At 47.2% G+C, this 19,862-nt stretch overlaps 9 protein-coding genes across 9 annotated transcripts; 5 read left to right on the top strand and 4 right to left on the bottom strand.

Moving 5' to 3' along the window:
- Nucleotides 1-3: 3 nt before the first annotated feature.
- On the bottom strand, nt 4-3,376 carry TrAtP1_003609 (uncharacterized protein). Its single transcript, XM_066111955.1, has 5 exons — nt 2,889-3,376; nt 2,661-2,744; nt 1,089-2,594; nt 835-1,031; nt 4-785 (listed from the first exon to the last, which is right to left on the bottom strand). The coding sequence occupies exons 1-5, from the start codon at nt 3,269-3,271 to the stop codon at nt 184-186; spliced, it is 2,772 nt and encodes a 923-aa protein (XP_065968035.1). The 5' UTR covers nt 3,272-3,376; the 3' UTR covers nt 4-183.
- A 283-nt stretch (nt 3,377-3,659) lies between these two features.
- On the bottom strand, nt 3,660-4,534 carry TrAtP1_003608 (uncharacterized protein; the record flags this gene model as incomplete). The annotated part of the gene is made up of 2 exons (XM_014088037.2): nt 3,660-4,216; nt 4,285-4,534. 2 exons carry the CDS (start codon nt 4,532-4,534, stop codon nt 3,660-3,662), a joined length of 807 nt encoding a protein of 268 aa, XP_013943512.1.
- A 988-nt stretch (nt 4,535-5,522) lies between these two features.
- On the bottom strand, nt 5,523-6,059 carry TrAtP1_003607 (uncharacterized protein; the record flags this gene model as incomplete). Its single annotated transcript, XM_014087332.2, has 1 exon — nt 5,523-6,059. The coding sequence occupies one exon, from the start codon at nt 6,057-6,059 to the stop codon at nt 5,523-5,525; it is 537 nt and encodes a 178-aa protein (XP_013942807.2).
- Nucleotides 6,060-7,769: 1,710 nt separating this feature from the next.
- Nucleotides 7,770-8,792, top strand: TrAtP1_003606 (uncharacterized protein). Its single transcript, XM_014088036.2, has 3 exons — nt 7,770-8,015; nt 8,069-8,508; nt 8,557-8,792. Exons 1-3 carry the CDS (start codon nt 7,989-7,991, stop codon nt 8,576-8,578), a joined length of 489 nt encoding a protein of 162 aa, XP_013943511.1. The 5' UTR covers nt 7,770-7,988; the 3' UTR covers nt 8,579-8,792.
- A 1,943-nt stretch (nt 8,793-10,735) lies between these two features.
- On the bottom strand, nt 10,736-11,098 carry TrAtP1_003605 (uncharacterized protein; the record flags this gene model as incomplete). The annotated part of the gene is made up of 1 exon (XM_014088202.1): nt 10,736-11,098. One exon carries the CDS (start codon nt 11,096-11,098, stop codon nt 10,736-10,738), a length of 363 nt encoding a protein of 120 aa, XP_013943677.1.
- A 1,838-nt stretch (nt 11,099-12,936) lies between these two features.
- On the top strand, nt 12,937-14,084 carry TrAtP1_003604 (uncharacterized protein). Its single transcript, XM_014088035.2, has 2 exons — nt 12,937-13,209; nt 13,264-14,084. Exons 1-2 carry the CDS (start codon nt 12,954-12,956, stop codon nt 13,596-13,598), a joined length of 591 nt encoding a protein of 196 aa, XP_013943510.1. The 5' UTR covers nt 12,937-12,953; the 3' UTR covers nt 13,599-14,084.
- A 352-nt stretch (nt 14,085-14,436) lies between these two features.
- Nucleotides 14,437-15,425, top strand: TrAtP1_003603 (uncharacterized protein; the record flags this gene model as incomplete). The annotated part of the gene is made up of 2 exons (XM_066111954.1): nt 14,437-14,771; nt 14,945-15,425. The coding sequence occupies 2 exons, from the start codon at nt 14,437-14,439 to the stop codon at nt 15,423-15,425; spliced, it is 816 nt and encodes a 271-aa protein (XP_065968034.1).
- A 1,889-nt stretch (nt 15,426-17,314) lies between these two features.
- On the top strand, nt 17,315-18,809 carry TrAtP1_003602 (uncharacterized protein). Its single transcript, XM_014088033.2, has 3 exons — nt 17,315-17,684; nt 17,759-17,864; nt 18,055-18,809. The coding sequence occupies exon 3, from the start codon at nt 18,116-18,118 to the stop codon at nt 18,644-18,646; it is 531 nt and encodes a 176-aa protein (XP_013943508.1). The 5' UTR covers nt 17,315-17,684; nt 17,759-17,864; nt 18,055-18,115; the 3' UTR covers nt 18,647-18,809.
- Nucleotides 18,810-19,294: 485 nt separating this feature from the next.
- Nucleotides 19,295-19,759, top strand: TrAtP1_003601 (uncharacterized protein; the record flags this gene model as incomplete). The annotated part of the gene is made up of 1 exon (XM_066111953.1): nt 19,295-19,759. The coding sequence occupies one exon, from the start codon at nt 19,295-19,297 to the stop codon at nt 19,757-19,759; it is 465 nt and encodes a 154-aa protein (XP_065968033.1).
- Nucleotides 19,760-19,862: the final 103 nt, after the last annotated feature.

Genomic DNA, 19,862 nt, shown 5'->3' with positions numbered 1-19,862 from the left:
ATATTATTGATTATCATTATTATTTCAACAACTCCAGTTCAAGTAGATGAAGAGGCGTTGAGACTATATGAAAACCTCCTCTCAGCTCAGTTACACACTACAAACCCAATATTCCGCATTCACCATGCATCCAAACTCCCAAGATGACACCAAAAAGCAAAAAGCGCTATAAGAATACATTCATCACTGTGCCCAAGGATCCAAGAATCCAGACCCCCACCCGCTGCTATCCAACAAAGCGCTCTGTATGACCGCAAACTCGTCATCAAATCCAGCCCACATGAAACCATCATCTCCATATTCGACATTACGGTCATTGTATTGTTCCTGGTAAGCATCTCCGTAGTAGCTTACTTCATTGTTTTCCTGGCTCTGGTCCGGCATATTCACCGGGTCTTTGCCTGAGCTTCCGCTAGTTGCTGAGCCCGCTTGGTGTCCTGCACTGCTACTCTGGTCCGAGTCAGTAGTAGAGTTTGTTATGTGGGCTTGGCGCAAGTTCGCTACGCCGTCCTCCCTCATCGACAGCTGCTGCTTCCCACGCACTGCCAAAAGCGGCGCATTGGCGGATAATGTGCCAATCGCTTGTAACCGCGTCTGCAGCTGCTGAAAGGAGCGGACATAGCGAGAGGCCAGGGGATGGATATCGCCACCAACTCGTTGAAGGTGTTCCAGCCCGTGGCCGATAATGTTGTCAATATCTGACGATTGTGGTATGTCGACTTTTGAGCGAGAATGAGGGTCGAGGTGTTGGTAGACTAACAAAACGCTCAGAGCAGTGAAAACATCTATCACGCATTAGCTCAGAGTAGCTGCATTGAATGGAGAGAGGCTTACAGTGTGAGTTATGCCAAGACGAAGAAAGTAAGTTCTTTTGGGTGAGGAGATGCACTTCAGCAATAGCATCATATGCTGCCATGACACATCTTCTAATGCACAAATGGGCCAGATCAGCCTGGAAAGGATCAGGGATGCGGCGTAGAATATAGTAGAGCAGCGTTTGTCGATGTATAAGGAGCCTGATGTGGAGCAATCTAAAGCAAGTGTAAGTTATGAATTGGTCCCGAAACAGTTGTGTGAAATATTCATACCGCATAAGCAAGACGCTTCGTTGCCGCTCAAAATGCCAGCCCGGCACGTCCGAATCAGTGCGGAGGTGCGGAGGCAGCAAATTTTGCCATGCAACCAGCTCACCATCTAGTTGAATCGACATGGCCAGAAGATCTGGTAAGTCGACCTTGATGCGAACTCTGGCCTCGCGGCCTGCTGACGACGAGCTGCTGCTACCAGCACCACTACCGCTGCTACTTGGCGTGTTGTCGTATAGAGTATCCAGCACCTTGGCCAATAGGCGACACTGAGTCACAATATGGTTAAAGAAGACAATTTTGGATGGAATATTGCTAGGTTGAGTGTAATTAGACGCCTCATCGAGAAACTCATCGTCGACTGCAAGTGGAAGACCGACACGGATGGCAGGTATGTCGTGGATGGTAGGCGGACGGCCAACTTTGATGCTAACGAGACGGTCGATGACGAAGCAACCCCACCACACGCGCTTACGGATCTCCTGCTCGACGATATCGTTTGTGAAGTCAGTGGAATCGAGGTAAAGGCCCAGCTCTTGAGCTGTGCGAATAGCTAACCCAATGACGGTCCAGCAGTGGTTGAGCTCCAAAGAACCATGCAGGTAATGGCTCATCAGCAATAACGCCTGTACGAGCTCAATCTTGGCTTGTAGGATGCTCGAGAATGCCAACATCTTTGCCCGTTTGAAGAAGCGGGCGCGGTCTGGTTTCGCTGATGCTGAATTGCTTGGGCTTCCGTGATGTGGATGACGAGTCTGTGCATGCTCACTGCCAAATGCAAACACCATATTCACCAGGCCCAGCCAGGCTAAGTTGTTGGGTGCTGCCTCTTCGCCGCCCACATCCTTGCTAAGCCATAGTCGTGCATACCGCTGGCGAAATGTCCCCTCGTGTAGATATGGATTCAGTGGATGTCGGTGCTTAAAGTACGATGTTACCAAACGGTCGGCTAATGAGCGCTGGGGCAGTTCGAATAAGTCACTGCTTCCGCTGCCGTCCCCTATTCCTGCTCCAATACCAAGGAGCTCCTCAAATACGACTGTTGAAGGCGACGACTCGGCTAGTGACTCGCCACCAACCCCGGATGCCTCTACGATGCTTCTTCTCGCAGCCAGAGCTTTTGGTATTCTTCCTGTCGATGCTGAAGCTTTTCCGGTTGCAGTGCCACCGCCTACGCCTGCTGTAGGAGTTGTGGCAGTCGCTCTAGAGTTGCCCGATGTATGGTCATTATTATTTGGTGATGTCACTTTGGTAATAAAATCAAAAGCCGAGGACTCTCCAAAGTACTCTCCCGGCAAAGCAGAGTGGCTGCTCCTCGGCCGATCAGGACGGTGTTGGCTGCCGGTTTGGTGGTGCTGACGCTGCCGTTCTGGTCGTTCTTCCACTGTTAATGTAGGTGAAGGAGGATTTTCGTGTTGTTGAGATGGTAAACTATCTCTGGAAGTCTGATATGAAGCTGGTCTGGTTGTCCCAAGAGGCGATTCCTTGGAGTATGTGCTTTCATGACCACTAGTAAAGCGTAGCTTAGCTTCATGGTGTGCTTCAATAGGAACGCTAGGCGATTAAACAACTTACGGTGACTGGGGGTTTTGACCATGCTGACTGGCAGCTATGTGATCTTCAAGCATACGATTCCGTGCTCTCAGATTCTCAATATATCTAGAAGCAAAAAAGTGAGTAAGACCACACTAGAGGGTTGCGGTGATATCGAAGAGCTGAAGAAGGCGTGCCATGAAACAATAGTGATTGGCACCATACATGTAAGAGAATGCTGTCATCCTCGCTCTATTAGAGAAGACTTACTCTTGTGTCACCGAAATCTTTGTGCGTTGGGGGCTGTAGACGCACTCCTGACGCCGCTCCTTGCACGGCCCGCAAGACGGTCTCTCGCCATCGCACCGGTTCTTCTTGGTCCGGCAGAGATTACAAGCATAGCCAATTCGACGACGTTTGGCGGGCCGTTGCTGTTGTTGAGACTGTTGCTGAGACTGTTGCTGTGACTGTTGTTGCTTGTGCTTCTGTTGAGGCTCGTGAGTAGAAGAAGAAAGGGGCTCTGCGTGGCGCGAGGACGGCTGTGGCTGATATGGCTGTGGCTGCGTGTATACGTGAGACCCCCGTCCAGTGTCCCCAGAGCTGGCGGACATGGATGGCGTGGGAAACGAGGCAGCAGCAAGTGATGCGGCCATTGGGCAATGAGCTGATGAGAATCTCTCCACTCTGCGCTGTATCACACAACTGCGGATGGTGAGCGGACAAGCGATCCGGACACTGGATGGGGAACTCGGACTACGGGATCGCGGCGGTTATAAATCATCAGAAGTTCAGAAGTGGCCACCCGCTGGACGGATCCCCCACGCTCCACTGCCGATGCGGGGAAATGCGCTACATGTGCCTCGCTAGCGGCGTAATAGTTGCATCTTCAGCGGTGGTTAGCGCTAAGCCCTGGCCTCGACGGAGCAATTCCAACACGAGCTGAGCTGTCACTGCGTATTACGCCAAGACGAGGTCGTCTTTTTCACTTGTACCGCTTGAGATCACAAACGCGGACGTGCTTGATTATCTATCCAATATTCGCTACACATTGTTCTTATACAGCGGGTGACACTCAACCTCGGCCACCCACAGCGGCCACGGCTTGGCTGCCCCCGCCATGGCCGTCAACGCCGTGTCGTGGGCCTCTCGCTCGCTGAAGAAATGCACCCCCTCCATGCCTCCCGAAATCGCCATTGCAGATCTCTGAACACGTGCATTATGGATGGTGTAGATGCTCTTGGCGATGACCATCTCCAAGCTGTTTGCAGTGGCAACAAAGCCATGGCCACGCATCAGCGCCACTGGATATTTGGGCAGTCCTTCATCGTCGGCCGGGCCCAGTGCTTTGGCCAGTGATGCTCCCATCTCCGTGCTGCGGACCAACATATCGTTGCTCGCTTGAGGATTCTCTTTATATACCGTTGCCGCGTCCCATACGGGGACTCCGGTGCCTAGGAACCCGGCGATGTGGAAACAAGCTCGTAAAGGCGTCGACGATATGGAGAAGGGGATCACTTCGAGTGAATGCGAGTGCACGACCGCTTGGACGTTTGGATATGCCTTGTATACTTCTGAATGGATATAGCGTTCTGAGAAGCCTAAAGATGGCTTCTAGTCAGCTGAAAATTGCGCAGACGAAGAAATTCGATGGTACAAGGGGGCAAACCTTTTGGCGCATCTTTCTTCAGAGCTTCGCCGCTCTCAACGTCGTACAACACCATGTCTTGCGCAGATGACACAAGCGCCGGGGCCATGTACCGCGACATCATGAAGACGGACTCGCTGAGACGAACTGAAATGTGGCCGTAGGCATCCACGATGTTGTAGTAGTGCAAGATGTGGCATCCGTGGACATATTTCCGTATGAGTTCATCGTCAGGTAAGCCAATGGCTCTTGAACCGTTGTCCACTGCCATATTTGCAGATGGCACGCTATTACACAAACTGTCTCGTCGTATAATCCACAGGCTCAGCTAGGTGTAGTTACCAAACGCAGCAGTAAATAAGCAAGAAGCACCTTTATGGGCAAGACAGTTCTAGATGCTTTCTTAGGTAGTCAAAGACGTACTCGGGAAGTAAGAAACGGAGTGACGACAGCCACATCTTGTCCAAGAGAATGCTGAATTCGACCGAGGGCCTATTACTAGATAATACATGTGCTACGGCTGCCAATGCTAGCTTCATCAGTAGTGCAATACCCCAATATGCCAAGCCCGGGGAGATATTAGGCGACTCCATCGATCCCGGAGACGAGTTCCGGGCGACCATTCCGAAGCGGGGCCCTGTTGGCGTCTCAACCCCACAAAGGAATGGCGTGTAAAGCAGCGAGAGATACAGATGAATAGATCCCTTGGAGTTCTCTAGATTGGAATGTAGATTCGCAGTCGCTCTAGTGGCCTCGCAGCCTTACGGTCTTGTAGCTTGAAGCTTGTATACTTTTCCAATTGGTTTGTAACTTGAAGCCGGTAGGGTGGATCCCTAAGCAATTGGAATGCTCCCCTGAGAGCCTTGTCATGATGAGGTAGTCTTCAATTTTTGAGGAGCAGAAAATTTGGACAAACAGATTAAGCAGATGAACTATGGCTCTCTATCATGGAAATTTTCTTCATTAACATTTCCATAGAGTTGCGAAAGATTAGTGTTTTTGCAACGTTGGGTCTACGACTCTCCTATAAGGACTCAGCGAACCGCTTTCCAGAACAAGACTTGTTTATTCAATAATTGATTAGATAGCTCAGTTGATTGACATTTCAACCTTTTTATAAAGCCTTTGGGGAAATAAGTGACATTGATTGCTGCATTGTTCAAGGACAGAGTTCGCATCCACGGGCCAATCCCAAGAACTTGCTGTACTTTCTCCCCTGCCTCTTTGGATCAACCTCATCTTCTGAACTCGTTCCATCTTCAGTGGTTATGTCCAGCACAGAAATACGGCAATGGCCCCTGCTGGTTGTTGGTAACACATCCCCACCTCCTTCCATTATTGTCTTGTATGACAGCTGCGCCAGCAAGTCCTGGGCAAATGTAATCCTTCCCACCCCGGTGCAATAATTCTTCTATAGCTTGCACAAAGTCTGTGACTGGGCCCTGGTTTTTTGCGACGCCCATGCACCAAATTCTGGGCTCACTTGGCTTTCTGGGCAGGATTTCCTGCAGTTTGTTGCCCGTAACAAGTTTTGCATGGTCGAGTCTCGCCAAAGCTCGGGGGCTTCCAGTAGTAGGCCTGTAACACTTGTGGATGTGAAACTGCTCCATGGTCCTCGACCGAACTGAATTCAGCACCAAAGCTCTGCTGTTGGGATCAAAATGCTTTGGGTCTTGAGCAAAGTTGAACGCATCCTTGTAAATTGTCGGATGCTCGGCCATTTCCAAGATTCCAGGAAGGGGGTCCGTAGTCGTAATGAGTGGCTCATCGCCCCCTGGCAGATATACCCATACCATGGGGCCATTTTGTTTGACTGGGCCGGAGGCATCGCATGCTTTCCCATTGAGGCAGTCTTTTATATGGATGCAAAGAGTAGAAAACCAGATGCCACAACTCTTACACGGTGCGTCATTGTCCGTACATCCAGGGACGCAAGCCGGGTACGGACTTGTAGTCTTTCTCTCTTTTATTTCCAACTTGCAGGTTTTACACAAGGGGCTGGCGGTTGAGCAGAAATCTTTGTGATCTTGGCAAGTGCAGCCGAGCACATCCTTGTGCTGGATCGCATTACTCTTGCAGTCAGCTGCCTGTACGACAGATGAAAAGGCTGGGAGGCCAAGTAGGAGGAATTTGATGAACCGAATCATGTTGGTATCTTGGTCGATAGTTGAATACTCAACGAGTAGGTGGAAAAAAAGGAGTTGCAATCACGTAATTGTTCTCTTGATCCCTTTTCAACTAATTTATACCTACAATAAAATTCTAGATTTTCAGCACGGATGGATCAAATTGCTTGTAATGTTCGGAGGAATGCTTCGATTAAACCTTGCCGGTATATCCGCTGCCTCGCTGCCATGAAGTTAATTTTCCACCTTTTCACATTACATTCTAACGTTCATACTATTGATGCGTGCCATGGCGCAGCCAGCCAAGAATCAGCCCCAACCGGTGTATCGGTCGTTGAAAGCCACATTCTGCACATTATTAAAATGAGTTTTGGTCAAGAGGGTGCGCGCTGAGACGTCAGGTAAATTAGACGCCTGTGCATGTTAAGCACACAATATGAAAAGCAACATAGGGAAGAGTAATCTTCAATTAAAACGCCATTTCATTCGTTGTTGTCAAACATCAAGATCTGCGTCTATGCGGCGCGATGTATATATGCTTAATACTGTGGCACGATACACGTAATTGGGTAGGTATAGACTTGGGCTTCAATCGCTTTCAGAAACATTCTACGCTATCCAAAAGCGTACTTGTGTAGGAAATGAGCTGATTCACATGAAGAGTTCTGACTTTGAAACTAAACTTGACGCCCGATATGCCTTGGCGTCAATCAAGCCAATTGCCATCCTGTGGCTGCAGAGGCTGAGAGAGTGCAGAGCTTGTACGTGGAGAAACTCAATTGGACCCTTGACTGCCTTGAAGCCTTATAGGGCGACTCTGGTTAGTTAAACCAATCAAAGGCCGAGCATACAACTTCCAAATGTAATGATCCTTTTCCCGCTACGCAGCCGCTTAGAACGCTAGAGTCCATTACTTTACTTTCAGCTATAGAAGTTCTGTGCTGCATAGAGAACGGCTTATAAACGTATAGTCTCTACGCAACTAGTGGCAAAGGCCCTCTGACGCGGAATTACCTCATACTCGTAGGGCACAGGAGTGGAGCAGTACAGCATGAGCTGTCTGCCATGATGACTCCAATCACAATATTGCCGCAGACTTTGTACGGGTTTCGGTGCTGCAACTTGACCATGCATAATTCCGCTTTATATAGGCTCTCGGCACTAACCAGCGGCTCATCGTGTGTCTCAAGTCTGGTTTACAAATTATCCCTCATGCTTCCTGCGAGGTGCATTGTCCATGCCGTGTTCGTATAGTGCTTATGAGCAGAACTCGAACTGCTGTGTCCAATGTAGTATTGCCTATTCCAAGCTGAGGCTCGAGGGTATAGTGATCAATAGAAAATTCCGCACCCCGCAAAAGATTTCAAATTGCAATTAGATGCATACTCTACAATGACTTAGGCTAAGATATGTGACTGGTCGTAAATCGGCATCGCTGGTGGTAAGTCGGCATCGCATCTCTATATAAGAAGCATCAAGTCTCGCCTATCGCCAGTGAAATTATTACTTCTGCATTCTAAACTATACTCTCTTCCCCAATATTAACATCATATCAAAATCCTCCTTTTTTCCATCCCAACTCCAAGCCTCAAAGAAACAATGTCTGGTCGTCTGGCTACATATGACGCAAGTATCATGACCCCTCTTTATGAGCGCTCTCAAACTAACATGCTCTCAAGACTGCCAACGAGGGCCGTCTGCCCTCCTACGGCAAGCTTCTGTTCGAGGCCAAGACAGCCAAGGCCGTGACCTTTGAGAAGCTCGCCCAGCTGACCGGCCGCACCGAGGTTGCCATTGCTGCGCTCTTCTACGGACAGACAACGGCCACGCCCGAGGACGTTGACAAGCTTAGCGCTGCTCTCGATATTCCCCGCGAAGTCCTGGCGCAGCAGCTATTGGGCTTCCCCAACCGTGGCCAGGCGGGACCCATGCCGCCCACAGAACCCCTCATTTACCGCCTCTATGAAATCATCCAAAACTACGGCTACGCCTTCAAGGCAGTCCTCAATGAGAAGTTTGGCGACGGCATCATGAGCGGAGTCAACTTCACTACCAAGGTTGAGGCAGAGGTTGATGAGACCGGTGCCAAGTGGGCTGTCATCACGCTGAGAGGCAAATGGTGAGTTGAAGATTCGCGCGGTTTAGCGACTCTGCTAACGTATTCTAGGCTCGACTTTGCTCGCTTCTAAACCACAACGAAATATTAATGTACCTATTGTTGCTCATGAATTAATGAATAGCTTAGGCGGATGTATAATACTTGAAATAAAAAATGAAAGATAATGCTCTTGCTGTCACAACTTGAACATCTGATCATCTAGAGAAATTGATTGTAATGCTTGGATTGTGGATAAGTTGCGAGATTGTCTAGTCGCAATCCGAGCCATTCTCATAAGGCCACACATAGACAATGTTTATTTTGCATTTCATGAATTATAATCATGGCGCGAAAATAAATTTAGCTTTCGATGCACTAGAACAAAGCCTTGCGAGCTACATGTGAAAAGAGTCGCGAACATTGATGTAGACGAGTACACGTATTCTACTGCGGGGCGGGGAATACTTATAGATGCCGAAGTCCGAACATCTTGACTCTCATTTCTTTGGGAACAAGCGGTTAGGTGTGGGTTCTTAATAGAGCTGAAGATATCATTTCACATGACATCATTCGTGTGAATAGAACATTCGGTTGTCGGTGTCGGCCAGTCCATACCGGAGATCTAGCATGAATAATGACATGGCCGAATATTCGGCGATATAGATGGAATCATAATGCCATGTCGTGCGCCCATTGCAATAGTTCATTTCACCGGCAACATATGCTACAGTCGATTTATATGTGATCCTCAAGGACTCGAGAGGCCTAAGTCTGTTAAACCTTCATTCACAGGCACCAAAGAGAAGTTGGACAACCTACTTCGACCATCTCTGTTCTAAAGAAGGGAGTACAGCCATGTGGCGTAGGCCAGCATATCCTCTTCAGGCTGAAATAAGCTTTCTTTCGTTTTTTTCGCACCCTCACTTCTGCTAAGCCTTACCTAAATATTACTCCGAAGCCGTAATCGCACTTGTGGCGCCAATCCTTGAATAGACTCAGCTTGGCGGTTCGGCGGTGCTATATACTATTCTGCTACTGCGTCTGTATAAGATTTAGATATTTCGAGTCAGTCCACCTTTGGAAATTCATTCTGAATCAGAGAGACTATGCGCTTCAGCTTTCGATTAGATTACTGCCAGCGTCGGAGAATCAGAGCACATGAATCCAGCTAATCCATGTTCTAGAAAGCTATGCTCCACATCAATATCTCTGCAGGCAAAAGACGGAGGTCATAACATTACTTTACCGTCTAGTTCTGCATTAAAATTACTTTAAATTTAAAGAAAATTATCCAACACCCCAATTCTATTATCCAGCACTCTCCAGCTATAGCGTGTGCTACTGATGCTACTGATGCTACTAATACGTGGACCAGGTGCTTTTTTAAGCTACACCTAAAGTGTTAGATAATGAAATCGAGTGCTGAATAACTTTTCCTTAAATTTACTACATTGCCTGCTCTCTTTTTAATTTGGCTGGCGCGTGCCGCTGTTTGAAACGGCTTTAGCAGCTAGGTAGAGACTTAGCTATAAGGTACACTATACCTACATACATTCACATAATATCGATCAATAAGCTTATTGATCAAATCTTAATGATCCTGACCCTCAGATCGATAAGTTTGATCGATTATAGCACTGGTTTCTGCTTTCCGGTTTCGCAACAGACGCAGGCATTTATTACAAGACTTAAGAATACTACTACAAATTATTCACAACGGCTAACCCTTCTGTGCATTATGATAGTTGAAATGCTGACGCTAGGTGGAAAGTTACTACTGTATTCATTTAATGATTTGAATCTGTAATACAATTTCCGATGTCTGTGATTAAGCAAGGAAGAGAAAAGGTAAGTGTGAACAGGACACCGCAACGGCTGACCTCGTTATGAACACCGTCAATTCGACGACTATTCTAATGGCAAGTCAAGGTATTTTTTACAAACTACCCTACCAAGTCTCGGTTACATCACGGAATTCGAAAGATTACAACACGCTGCATACCAGTCTAGAGAGTCAAACGAATAAGGCTGCATCAGGATTCTAAGTGCAGTCCTATGCTATGCATATGTGTGCGTGCAGAGGTACCTTTTCAACATGACGAGCCAGTGACTTCATACAAAGAGATCATTGCATTGATTTCTATCTACTTTTGCGAAACCCTCATATCTTCCCCATAACTTGTGGTTAAGAGATGACCCCCTCGTGCCGGTGCGCTATAAGTCTCAGCGCCATTCTAACAATATGCGCTTAGGAGAAGCAACCAGCGTCAACGCAAGTCTTGTCGAGGTGGATTAAGTTTCCATTCGACTGCTCGATCTGGAAGCAGTTGGTAGTGTCGAGGATGACGTGAGCTCCGCCGCATGAAAAGCCCTGACCGCAGACTCCGAACGCATGGCCGCTGTCCGGATTCTGGAGTCTAGCCGAGGAGAAACCTTCGCCCAAGGGGGACGAGACACTATTATCGCCGAGATATTCATCGAGCGTGAGGGTGCTTCCGGTGCAGCCTTCGCCGCGAAAGAGGACAAAGTCAGCGTGCGAATCAGCAACAGCGGGAGCGATGAGCACTGAGAGGGCAGCGACTGTGGCGGAGAAGAAAGTTGTGGTCTTCATCGTGGATGGTTTAAGAGATTGTTATAGATTGATAGTGGCTTGGGATTGATTGAGATTGATGCGTAAACGCGGTCAGCTTGACTTGGAGAAAGGCCGGCACTCGACGATATTTATAATTCCTAGATTAGGGAATGAGATTTTGTGAAATTAGCCTTGGCCCTCATGTGAATGGAATCATGAGAAGTCTCACCTTTCGGTATAGAGCAAGTAACTGCTAATACGATACTGATGAGGACCTATACCCGAGCCTTAACGTAAATACGGGAAGCTAACACAGAATAAGCGTAGACACACATTTCGACTCTTCCATAACAACGCAGAGAGGGTAATCAGCATGGGCTAAAACTACCACTTGAGCGGAGTATATATTACAAAGGACTATAGCGCAGATTCATGTTAGTATGCTTGTTATATTTGTATTCACTAGTCTAATGTAAGATTCTAGGTTGCGTAATGTAAATATTAATATAGCAGTATTTCAGCCCTAAATGATCATGGGAGATAAAATGTATCATCTTTTGGAATATGCATAACTCTGTAGCCTATTTCTTGTGCACGATAGAATTGGTCAAATCCTAGGAGCGTTGCTTGCCAAACAGATGCCCTTGGGTTCTGTTAAATTCAGAGGTCTCAGGGCTAAAATAGGAATAGCCTCTTTCCTCCTGCAGAAACTTTATCAACTTAAATTCGCGGATTAAGGGCGACCATATAAGCATGCTATGGAATCTTTCGCTAATCTTGTTGACCTCGCTAAGTATTTTCACTTAATATCTTACCGATTAGCTATACTTTATTACAATACTCTCCATAATAGGCAAATAAGATAGTTATCCTATTGCCTTTCAACCGACCTGATCGCCCGCTAAATATAAACCCAAGTATAACCGGCTTTATAACCTTTGGAAAACTAACCCTCCTTCTATTATTATTATTATCTTTATCTTGCGCGCGCGCTAGTCCTGTGCTTATTCTATACGCGCGCACTAGTCTTGTACAGGGAATTCCTGTTAATAATCCATGTTCTCGATTACAGCGTCTACTATATCATCGTAGACTTTATAATCTCACAAGGCAACCTTGCGAACCTAAGAAGCAGCGGTTCTTTTCATGCAATGAAGTTGATCGCAAAATCAACTCAGCACTCAGTTACATTGACTCTGGCATTCTCATCACAGCCAACGTCAGCAAAAGTACGAACACCTCAAGGCCCTTCGCTGCACTAGCGTCCATGCGTTCGATTGATAGGAAGCTTACCATCTTCAACATCAAAAGCAGCCGAATGATTTTAAAGCGTGTAAAACACAATGTCGAAAATCTCTTGCGGGTGACAGCGAACTTCGCTACGTAGATGCCTGAGTTTCAGGAGAGAAAAGTATGGTTCACTAGAGTTCGCCCGGGTGCATGCACTAAATTTCATTGTTAAAGACGGCCGACAGCTATCATGTCCATTATACCTCACATTATAAAATGCAAAATAACTAATAATATTTGTAGAAGATAAGACCAAGTATCCGTAATTCATCGTGGAGCAAAAATGGCGGCTAAAATAATGTTCTAAGATTAACGTTTGTCACGGTGTTGAAAAGCTTAGTATTTCATGAGGCTTTTCATGCAAACGAATTAAAAAAAAAAAGTGAAGGCAAATACGGGTAGAGATGATTCGGTATCAATTCTCTTCTTGAGAGCTTTTTTCTACCAAAATTAAATGTTCCTTCTTGAAATCCTTTTTATGAGTCAAACTACCCAGCTTGTGACTCATATGTCATTTTCGCTCCCATTTATAAGGTGTAGCCAGCAGCAGCAAAGGCACCAGCCTTTCTCCAAATCAACAAAAATAACACCTATACTCATCAGCATGGCCAAGCCTGGTCCCAGCCCTGTTCTATGGATCAACGGATTCCCTGGAACTGGGAAACTAACGATAGCCAGAGAATTGGCTCGTATCTACATACCGAGCATTCTAATCGACAACCATCAACTGATAGACCCAGTCGCAGCAAGGTACTCTCGAGACCATCCTCAATACCAAATAGAGCGAAAACGCCGGCGAGAATGGGCGTTTGAGAACTTTGTCTGGGAACCTACTCGATTATCAGCAGTTATATTCACAGGTATACTCTCAAACTCATTCGTCCATGTATACATGTGACTGATCTATTACATAGATTTCCAGTCAGACAATGAGCTTGGCACAGATACAGCACAAGAATACCGTGACGCTGCGCAGAAAGCCGGTCGGCCTTTTATTCCTGTATATTTATCGTGCGAGATTGAGGCCAACATCATGAGAGCCACTAGTGCCGAACGCGCTCAGGGAACTACAACAAAATTGACATGCCCGGACACAATAAAAGACTTGAGGACGAAATGCAAGCTTTTTCAATTTGGGGATCCATATGAAGAGTTTCATATCGATACAACAAACTTGGCACCAAGAGAGGCGGCATTGATGATACGAGCCCATATCGAGAAGTGCATGTCAACAGAGAAGGCAAACTAAGCTCTGTCTGAAGATATGATACCGACTCCTTCCTTCGCCGAAGAACGCTTTCATTCAAACCCATGCTCAGGTTCCTACTCAAGCTCCAGATGGATCGCTTAGTTGGATTGAAGAGCTCTTTTAGCTATCATCATGTTGGCTATTCTAAAGTCTTTTAGTTCCGGTTTCGAAATCCCCGAGTTGAATCTCAACTCACCCTCACCGGCAGCTGCCGAGCGCGCCCTCGATTGCCCCTAAAACGGGAGATCCACTTTGGATCTCCATAAGCATCAAGCCATGTATTGCCATATTAGGACTCTCTTTTGTTAGTGTCATTCCCTTTCCAAGTTATATCGACACCCTGGAAAGGGATTGCCAAAACTATGAGAAGGCTATCACCTCTGGACGGCATTGAAAATAGGATTCAAGTGTTGGGAGTATTTAGGCTTACCAATATTAATAGGGAGCTATTATCCAGCACCTCAGTTCTGTTATCTAACACCCCACAAATAAAGAGAGCAGTTGCTGCTACTGCTGCTACTGCTGCTACTGCTGCTATTGTAATAAGTATTTGGCAGCTGTGTATGTAATATATAAACTGGCTGCCCTATTGTGCTATAGTTGGGATGTTGGATAATCAAATTAGGGTGCTGGCAACATCTCCCTATTAATATCTTACCGCTTCGTTTAACAATGCCTGAGTACAGTGCAAAGATCTTGGGGGCCCTCTGGTTCCTATGTTCTTATGCACAAGCTGCATCTCTGTCGAGCACTTTAACTGCTTTACATGGCGACCTCTGGCTCTCAACACCATCCACAGAGCCAGCCATAAACAACCCTTTCGTTGTAAGTATTGAAGATGTTCTCCATGTTCCCGTTTTCCCTCTTCGTAGATACAGTGTTTGACGATTTTCAGGCATCGGGACCTACATATGATGTTTCCTCAAACCAAGTAGTCCGCCTAGAGTCGGCTACAGGCCTCAACTCACATTGGGTCGGACACTGGATTACCACTACTGAGCATCTTCATTTCATTTTGATTACATTCACTGATGTCGTGGGCGGTCGTGGTGCCAATGGTTGTCTCATTTACTCGTTGGAAACGGGTGGTTCCAGCTCGTCATATATATCGGACACGCCAACTACAATTGGCCAGGAGCGCCTCAAAATCCAATTTGGCGAGCAGTACGAGCTGTAGGGCTTGACAGATGATAACATATCTGCCATCAACGTCGTCGCAAATTATACCGAGAGCAACTTTAGCCTCAACACCTCAACACAACATTTCAACCTCGGGGCTCTCTCTTGTTCAATGGTGGTAGCGGAAGCTTCTTCTGGGGCTCAGACTTCAATCAAGGATGGGCTAGTCTTGCAGCCTATACCACCGGAACATTCACTATCAACGGAACAACCCATAAAATTGATTCAAGACGTTCGACAACATGGTATGATCGCCAATGGGGTGATGCAACTCCAACGCAAGGCTGGCACTGGTTCCCAATCCAGCTCGACAACGGAATTCGCATCTCCGCATGGGTTCTTCCAACCGATAAAGGTTCACCCATCAGAGCATTTGCCACAGCTTTGTATCCAAATGGCCGGCAAGAAGTGGTTAGCGTGAACCCAGATATAAAGCCCAGCGATCCGTGGGTTTCTTCCAACACGAACCGCACCTGGTTTGGGTCTTTTGAAGTCTCATTTCTAGACGAGTACAATAGTGTGATCAAGGCTGCATCGCCAGACGTTACCACTCGCCACTTTGGAGAGGCTGCTTTTGGGGCTGGGTTTGCTTGGAAGGGAGAAGAGGTCAGTGGCTGGGGAGTTGTCGAGCAATGGCCAGCATCTTGAGCCATACTGCATGATTAAGTTCGTAGTAGATACTTTGACCATGCCTCAAAAAGAATAACAATATGGTTTTGGGGATTATACCATCACATATCATAGTCTTTGGCGCAATAAATCTTAAATCCCTCCTCACCGAGTAGGGGCCGGGCTGATGGCCCGACGGTCCGCAGAGAGGAAATCCTGCTACTACAGTATAAGAGGATCCAGCTGGCATGCAGTATGATCAATGGCATTGGTAACAGCCAAAATTGATGCCCGGGGCTGTGATGTTCTGAAGAATGTTAAAGAGGGGCACGTCATTTTGGGAAGCAAAGAGGGGGGGGTCCATCCTCTTTGGCACTTGCCTGAGCGCCTGAGCCAGGGTGGTCGTTCCTGCACCCACCCCCCCCTTTCGAACCCTGTGGAGATGTAATCCCGGCCTGGCTAGTCTCTCTTCATGTGCCAGTCCCGCTGACCTTCTTTTCGTCCGGCGCCGCTGCTCTTGCTGCAGTACGGGGATTCATATCCAGATAGCCCACCGCCATCAAAGCACAAGTTGCCCCTTGCTCACGATCCATGGCACAAGCCCTCCGGCTACCACTGCCTTTGCCGCTAGTAGTAACTGCTGGTGCAATTTCGATTTGAGCACCTATACTTGGCTACCAGGTATGCATACACGGACGCTTTGTTGGAAGGCAGTCGCTGTATCAACAAGGAGGCGGCGTCAGAATTTATGGCTAACTAGAAGTAACCCGGAATCCGACGTGCACCTACATGTAGAGGCTCGCATGCCCAGACCCAAAGGGAAACGATAGGTAACTCAGCCCCTCATGTACCACAATTCCAAGATGCCATGATAAACGCAAGAGACCAGAGGAAAAATCCGACTACTTTGCAGCTGGATTAGGCGACGAGTGCTAGACTTATCATTGGTATACTGCATGTAGTTCAAGCCCCTGGATTTGAAACGTTGACGATGCAATGTTGCTAGCCAATCGTTCGGCATAATGCGTTACAATTGAAGGCATCAATTGTATGTGACGCATTCTAGACCATAGGGCAACGCTGGGAAACTACTAACTTTGCCTACATGTAGGTATGTACATGTAGCTGCACCGCATAATTGAGGCCGAACACTATCAAGGTGTGCTGAAAAGGGACCGATTTGGAGAAGTGCTTCATGATAAACAACTTACAGGCTGCGCAATCATATAAGACGCGCTCGCAGCGCTGTAAGCAGCCATCTCCTGCGTTGAACAATTACAGTTTTTAATGCTCATTCAAAGATTTTATCTGACATGAGCGGTCTTCTACAATCTCGTTGATTATTTCTTAGCGTTGACGCTCAACGCCTTTGCTCTTGGCATAGAAATGTCCTCACAACCATCATCCTTCTATTGGTTACGCCGGAGCGACCAAGGTTGGTACTATGGCTGTCTAGCTGTTGCACTCTTCACAGTAGTTGTACAGCCTCGAGAAATACTGACATGCATCCAGCTACACCCCAGCACTCGGAAGCAGTGCAAGGGCATAGAGGAAGAGGACGCCAGGCCGCGCGCTGGGGGATGCAGCTGGCCGTACAGTATCATGCAAGGTAGCAACAGGTGTGGAGCCGAAATCGCCAATGGCCAATGGCGAGATATCTTATAGGTATAGAACCGTCCCTAGCAATTGCGCAGCGTGGCAGACCCAGATTGCATGACGAAACGGGAGGAGCAGACAATTGGCCAGGATATATACGTGCCCCTACAAGTAGGTGCCTACTGGAGCAGGTTGACTACTAGCAGGGATCTGTAGGCACTAACAGTTCTGCTACTACGATACACGCCCCTCTGGCAACTTCGCGCTGGTCCCCTTGATGATATAAAGCAAAGCGTTTGTCCACATGGCAGACCACAGAGTGTAGACATGATCAACTTGCCCTGCTTGGCAATCAGTTCTGCGTCTTTGGCCGTTCAGATTCGAATCACAGTTTCCGCATACTGGCTTCTTGCTTGAGATTGAGTCTGAGCCTGTAAAAGGGTCCCCCAGTCTCTCCTCGCCGGTGCTGCTGACGCCTCTTGCCTTTGTACTGCAATTGCTTCTCGTGGCCCATTCGACCTTGTCCAAATCACGACCCAGCCCTTGCCTACCTTTAATACTAGCCGCTACCTACCTATAGAGCACGGGGCGATTTTCTACGTCTTCATTTTGATTGGCTTCTCGCTCTGTATTCCTATACATAATAGCTACCTACGGGGCGAATACTGAAGCTGCCCCACCACCGACCCTTGAGGGTGAAAAGTAAGTTACATGGTGTTTGTCACATTCTAATGCACCCCCTCCCACATGATGGACTTGTGCTTATTTTACAATAGAGCAACGTTCGTTGGTCGACTTCTGCGTAATAGATTCATTTATTCCTTGCATCCGGTCATAGAAGCTGTTGGTGATAGAGCTGTCATAGTATGCCATTTACCAAAGGTGCGTATCTGCATGTATCCTGTTCAACCTACCCGGTATCTAGTTACCTACCAGGTACATGTACTGCTAGGAGGCAATTGCGTGGGTAGGGCCGCCAATGGTTCATGTTGTGACCAAAGACATTGAAGCCTTCTATAAATCACAAGGCACCCATAAAATTGTATATTCATACTTACGTTCATTCGCATAGTAGAGCGGTTTGTCGTTAGCTGAGCTCTGTATTTTCAGGGCTTCATTGTTCACATTCTATAATGGAGGCGGTAAGCAATACTGCCAACATATCTCACGCCATATTCCAATTCCTGGTCCATGCACAAAAAGCCAGAGAGTTTGAGGATGAATTCGAAAGACACCAGCTGAGACTCAACATTCTCCAAGTACGCCTCTCCCGTCAGATTGAGTCTTTGAGAAATATCGACAATGTGAAAAGCGGCAGCAGCTTTTTAACCATAAAGGCCGACGAAAACCCATCCAGCCCACTGGAAATCGCAGAAAAAGAAGAGTCGTTGGCAGAGATTGTTGCCGCTGTTCAGCATACCCTCTCTAAAGCTCAGCGAGACACTACCAAGATGAAAACCGATCTCGTCGCCGGCCCCCCACTAGACGAACAACCGGCGCGGCTCCGAGGCCTGGCATTCCTCGACAAGCGCAGACTTCAGACAGCGAAAGCAATTGGCAGAATGCAATGGGCCATCTACAAGAGAGAGCGCTTTGATAGAAGCATTGCAGATATCGCTGCGCTAGTTGCTGATCTGGAGAAATTAGCCAAAAAGCAAGCGTAAGAAGGGCTATGGGCTTTTATTTAGGCGTTCATCAGTATCACAAGGAATTGGGTACCAAGGCATTTAGCGATAGGATTTGGATTGAGGTATATGCATGCACGCATAGCAACGGCGTTTTTTAATTGTAACAAATAGAGCTGCTGTGCTTAATCGATAAGCGCGGATTCTTTATAGAAAAGAAGTAAAATGCTTTCGCTTCCATATAACTAAGGGCATAGTGAGTGCTTAAGACGTTAGAGTGGTGTTAAAAATGGTGTGAAGATTCCAAAAGGAGAAAGGTCACAGACCGTTTGGGAAATTGGAGCTAACAGAGAAATTTGGCTGCCAGAATGAGGTGGTCTGGCTTGGCGTGGGCTTGGCGGCTTACAGCGGGCGGCGGCGCCTCCAAGGCGGCGGCGCCTCGTTCTTGACTGCCAAATTTCTCTGTTAGCGGGGTGCGATCTATAAAACAAATACTAACCATCTATTTACATTACATGCAAACGTTAACATCATTGAATTGATGAGGTCCGGTACTGCGAATCCCTCAGCTTAGTGAAGAAAGCGTTTCAAAACGTAAACTCACACTTATACCTTTTTGTCCTCTCAAGTCTTCTTGTTCTCAAGCTGAGCTCTATATTTCCGACACTTTATTGATCGCATCCATCCATGGAGCCTGTAGTTAGTGCAGCTACTACGGCCATAATCCGTTCTCTAATCCGCACCATAAAAGCCGGAACGTTTGAAGTCGAATTACATCGGCTAGAGCTCGACATTCTCCAAATCCGCCTCTCTCGCCAAGTCGAAGCTTTCAGCACAATCAACAATACAGAAGCTATACAACACAATTCGCAGACATCTCAAGAACAACAAAGACAGCTGGCGGAAATTCTCGCTGATGTTCAGCATATCCTTTCCTATGCTCAGCAAGACGCTGAAAGGCTTAGAGCCAATGTCGCTGGGGGAGCTAGTGTTGATGGCAGCCTCCAAGCTTTCCTTGATAAGTGCAGGGCCCAAAAGGCGAGGGCAATTGGCAGAATTCAATGGGCTGTTTACAGGAGAGAACGCTGTGAAAGGAATCTTGCAGCTATTACTGCGCTGATTGTTGAGTTGGAGAGGTTAGCCAGTAGCTAAGGCTACAAGCGATACTGTGTGGTTGAAAGGATTTGGTCTGCCGCATTCAGCAACATACTAGAAATTTCGGATTAAGGGTAGCGAGGCGTTACATAATTGGAAA

The sequence above is a fragment of the Trichoderma atroviride genome, chromosome 2 (assembly GCF_020647795.1).
Source record: "Trichoderma atroviride chromosome 2, complete sequence".
Classification (NCBI taxonomy): domain Eukaryota; kingdom Fungi; phylum Ascomycota; class Sordariomycetes; order Hypocreales; family Hypocreaceae; genus Trichoderma; species Trichoderma atroviride.
Note: the sequence above shows the minus strand (reverse complement) of the source record. Positions and strands in the feature narration are given on the sequence as shown.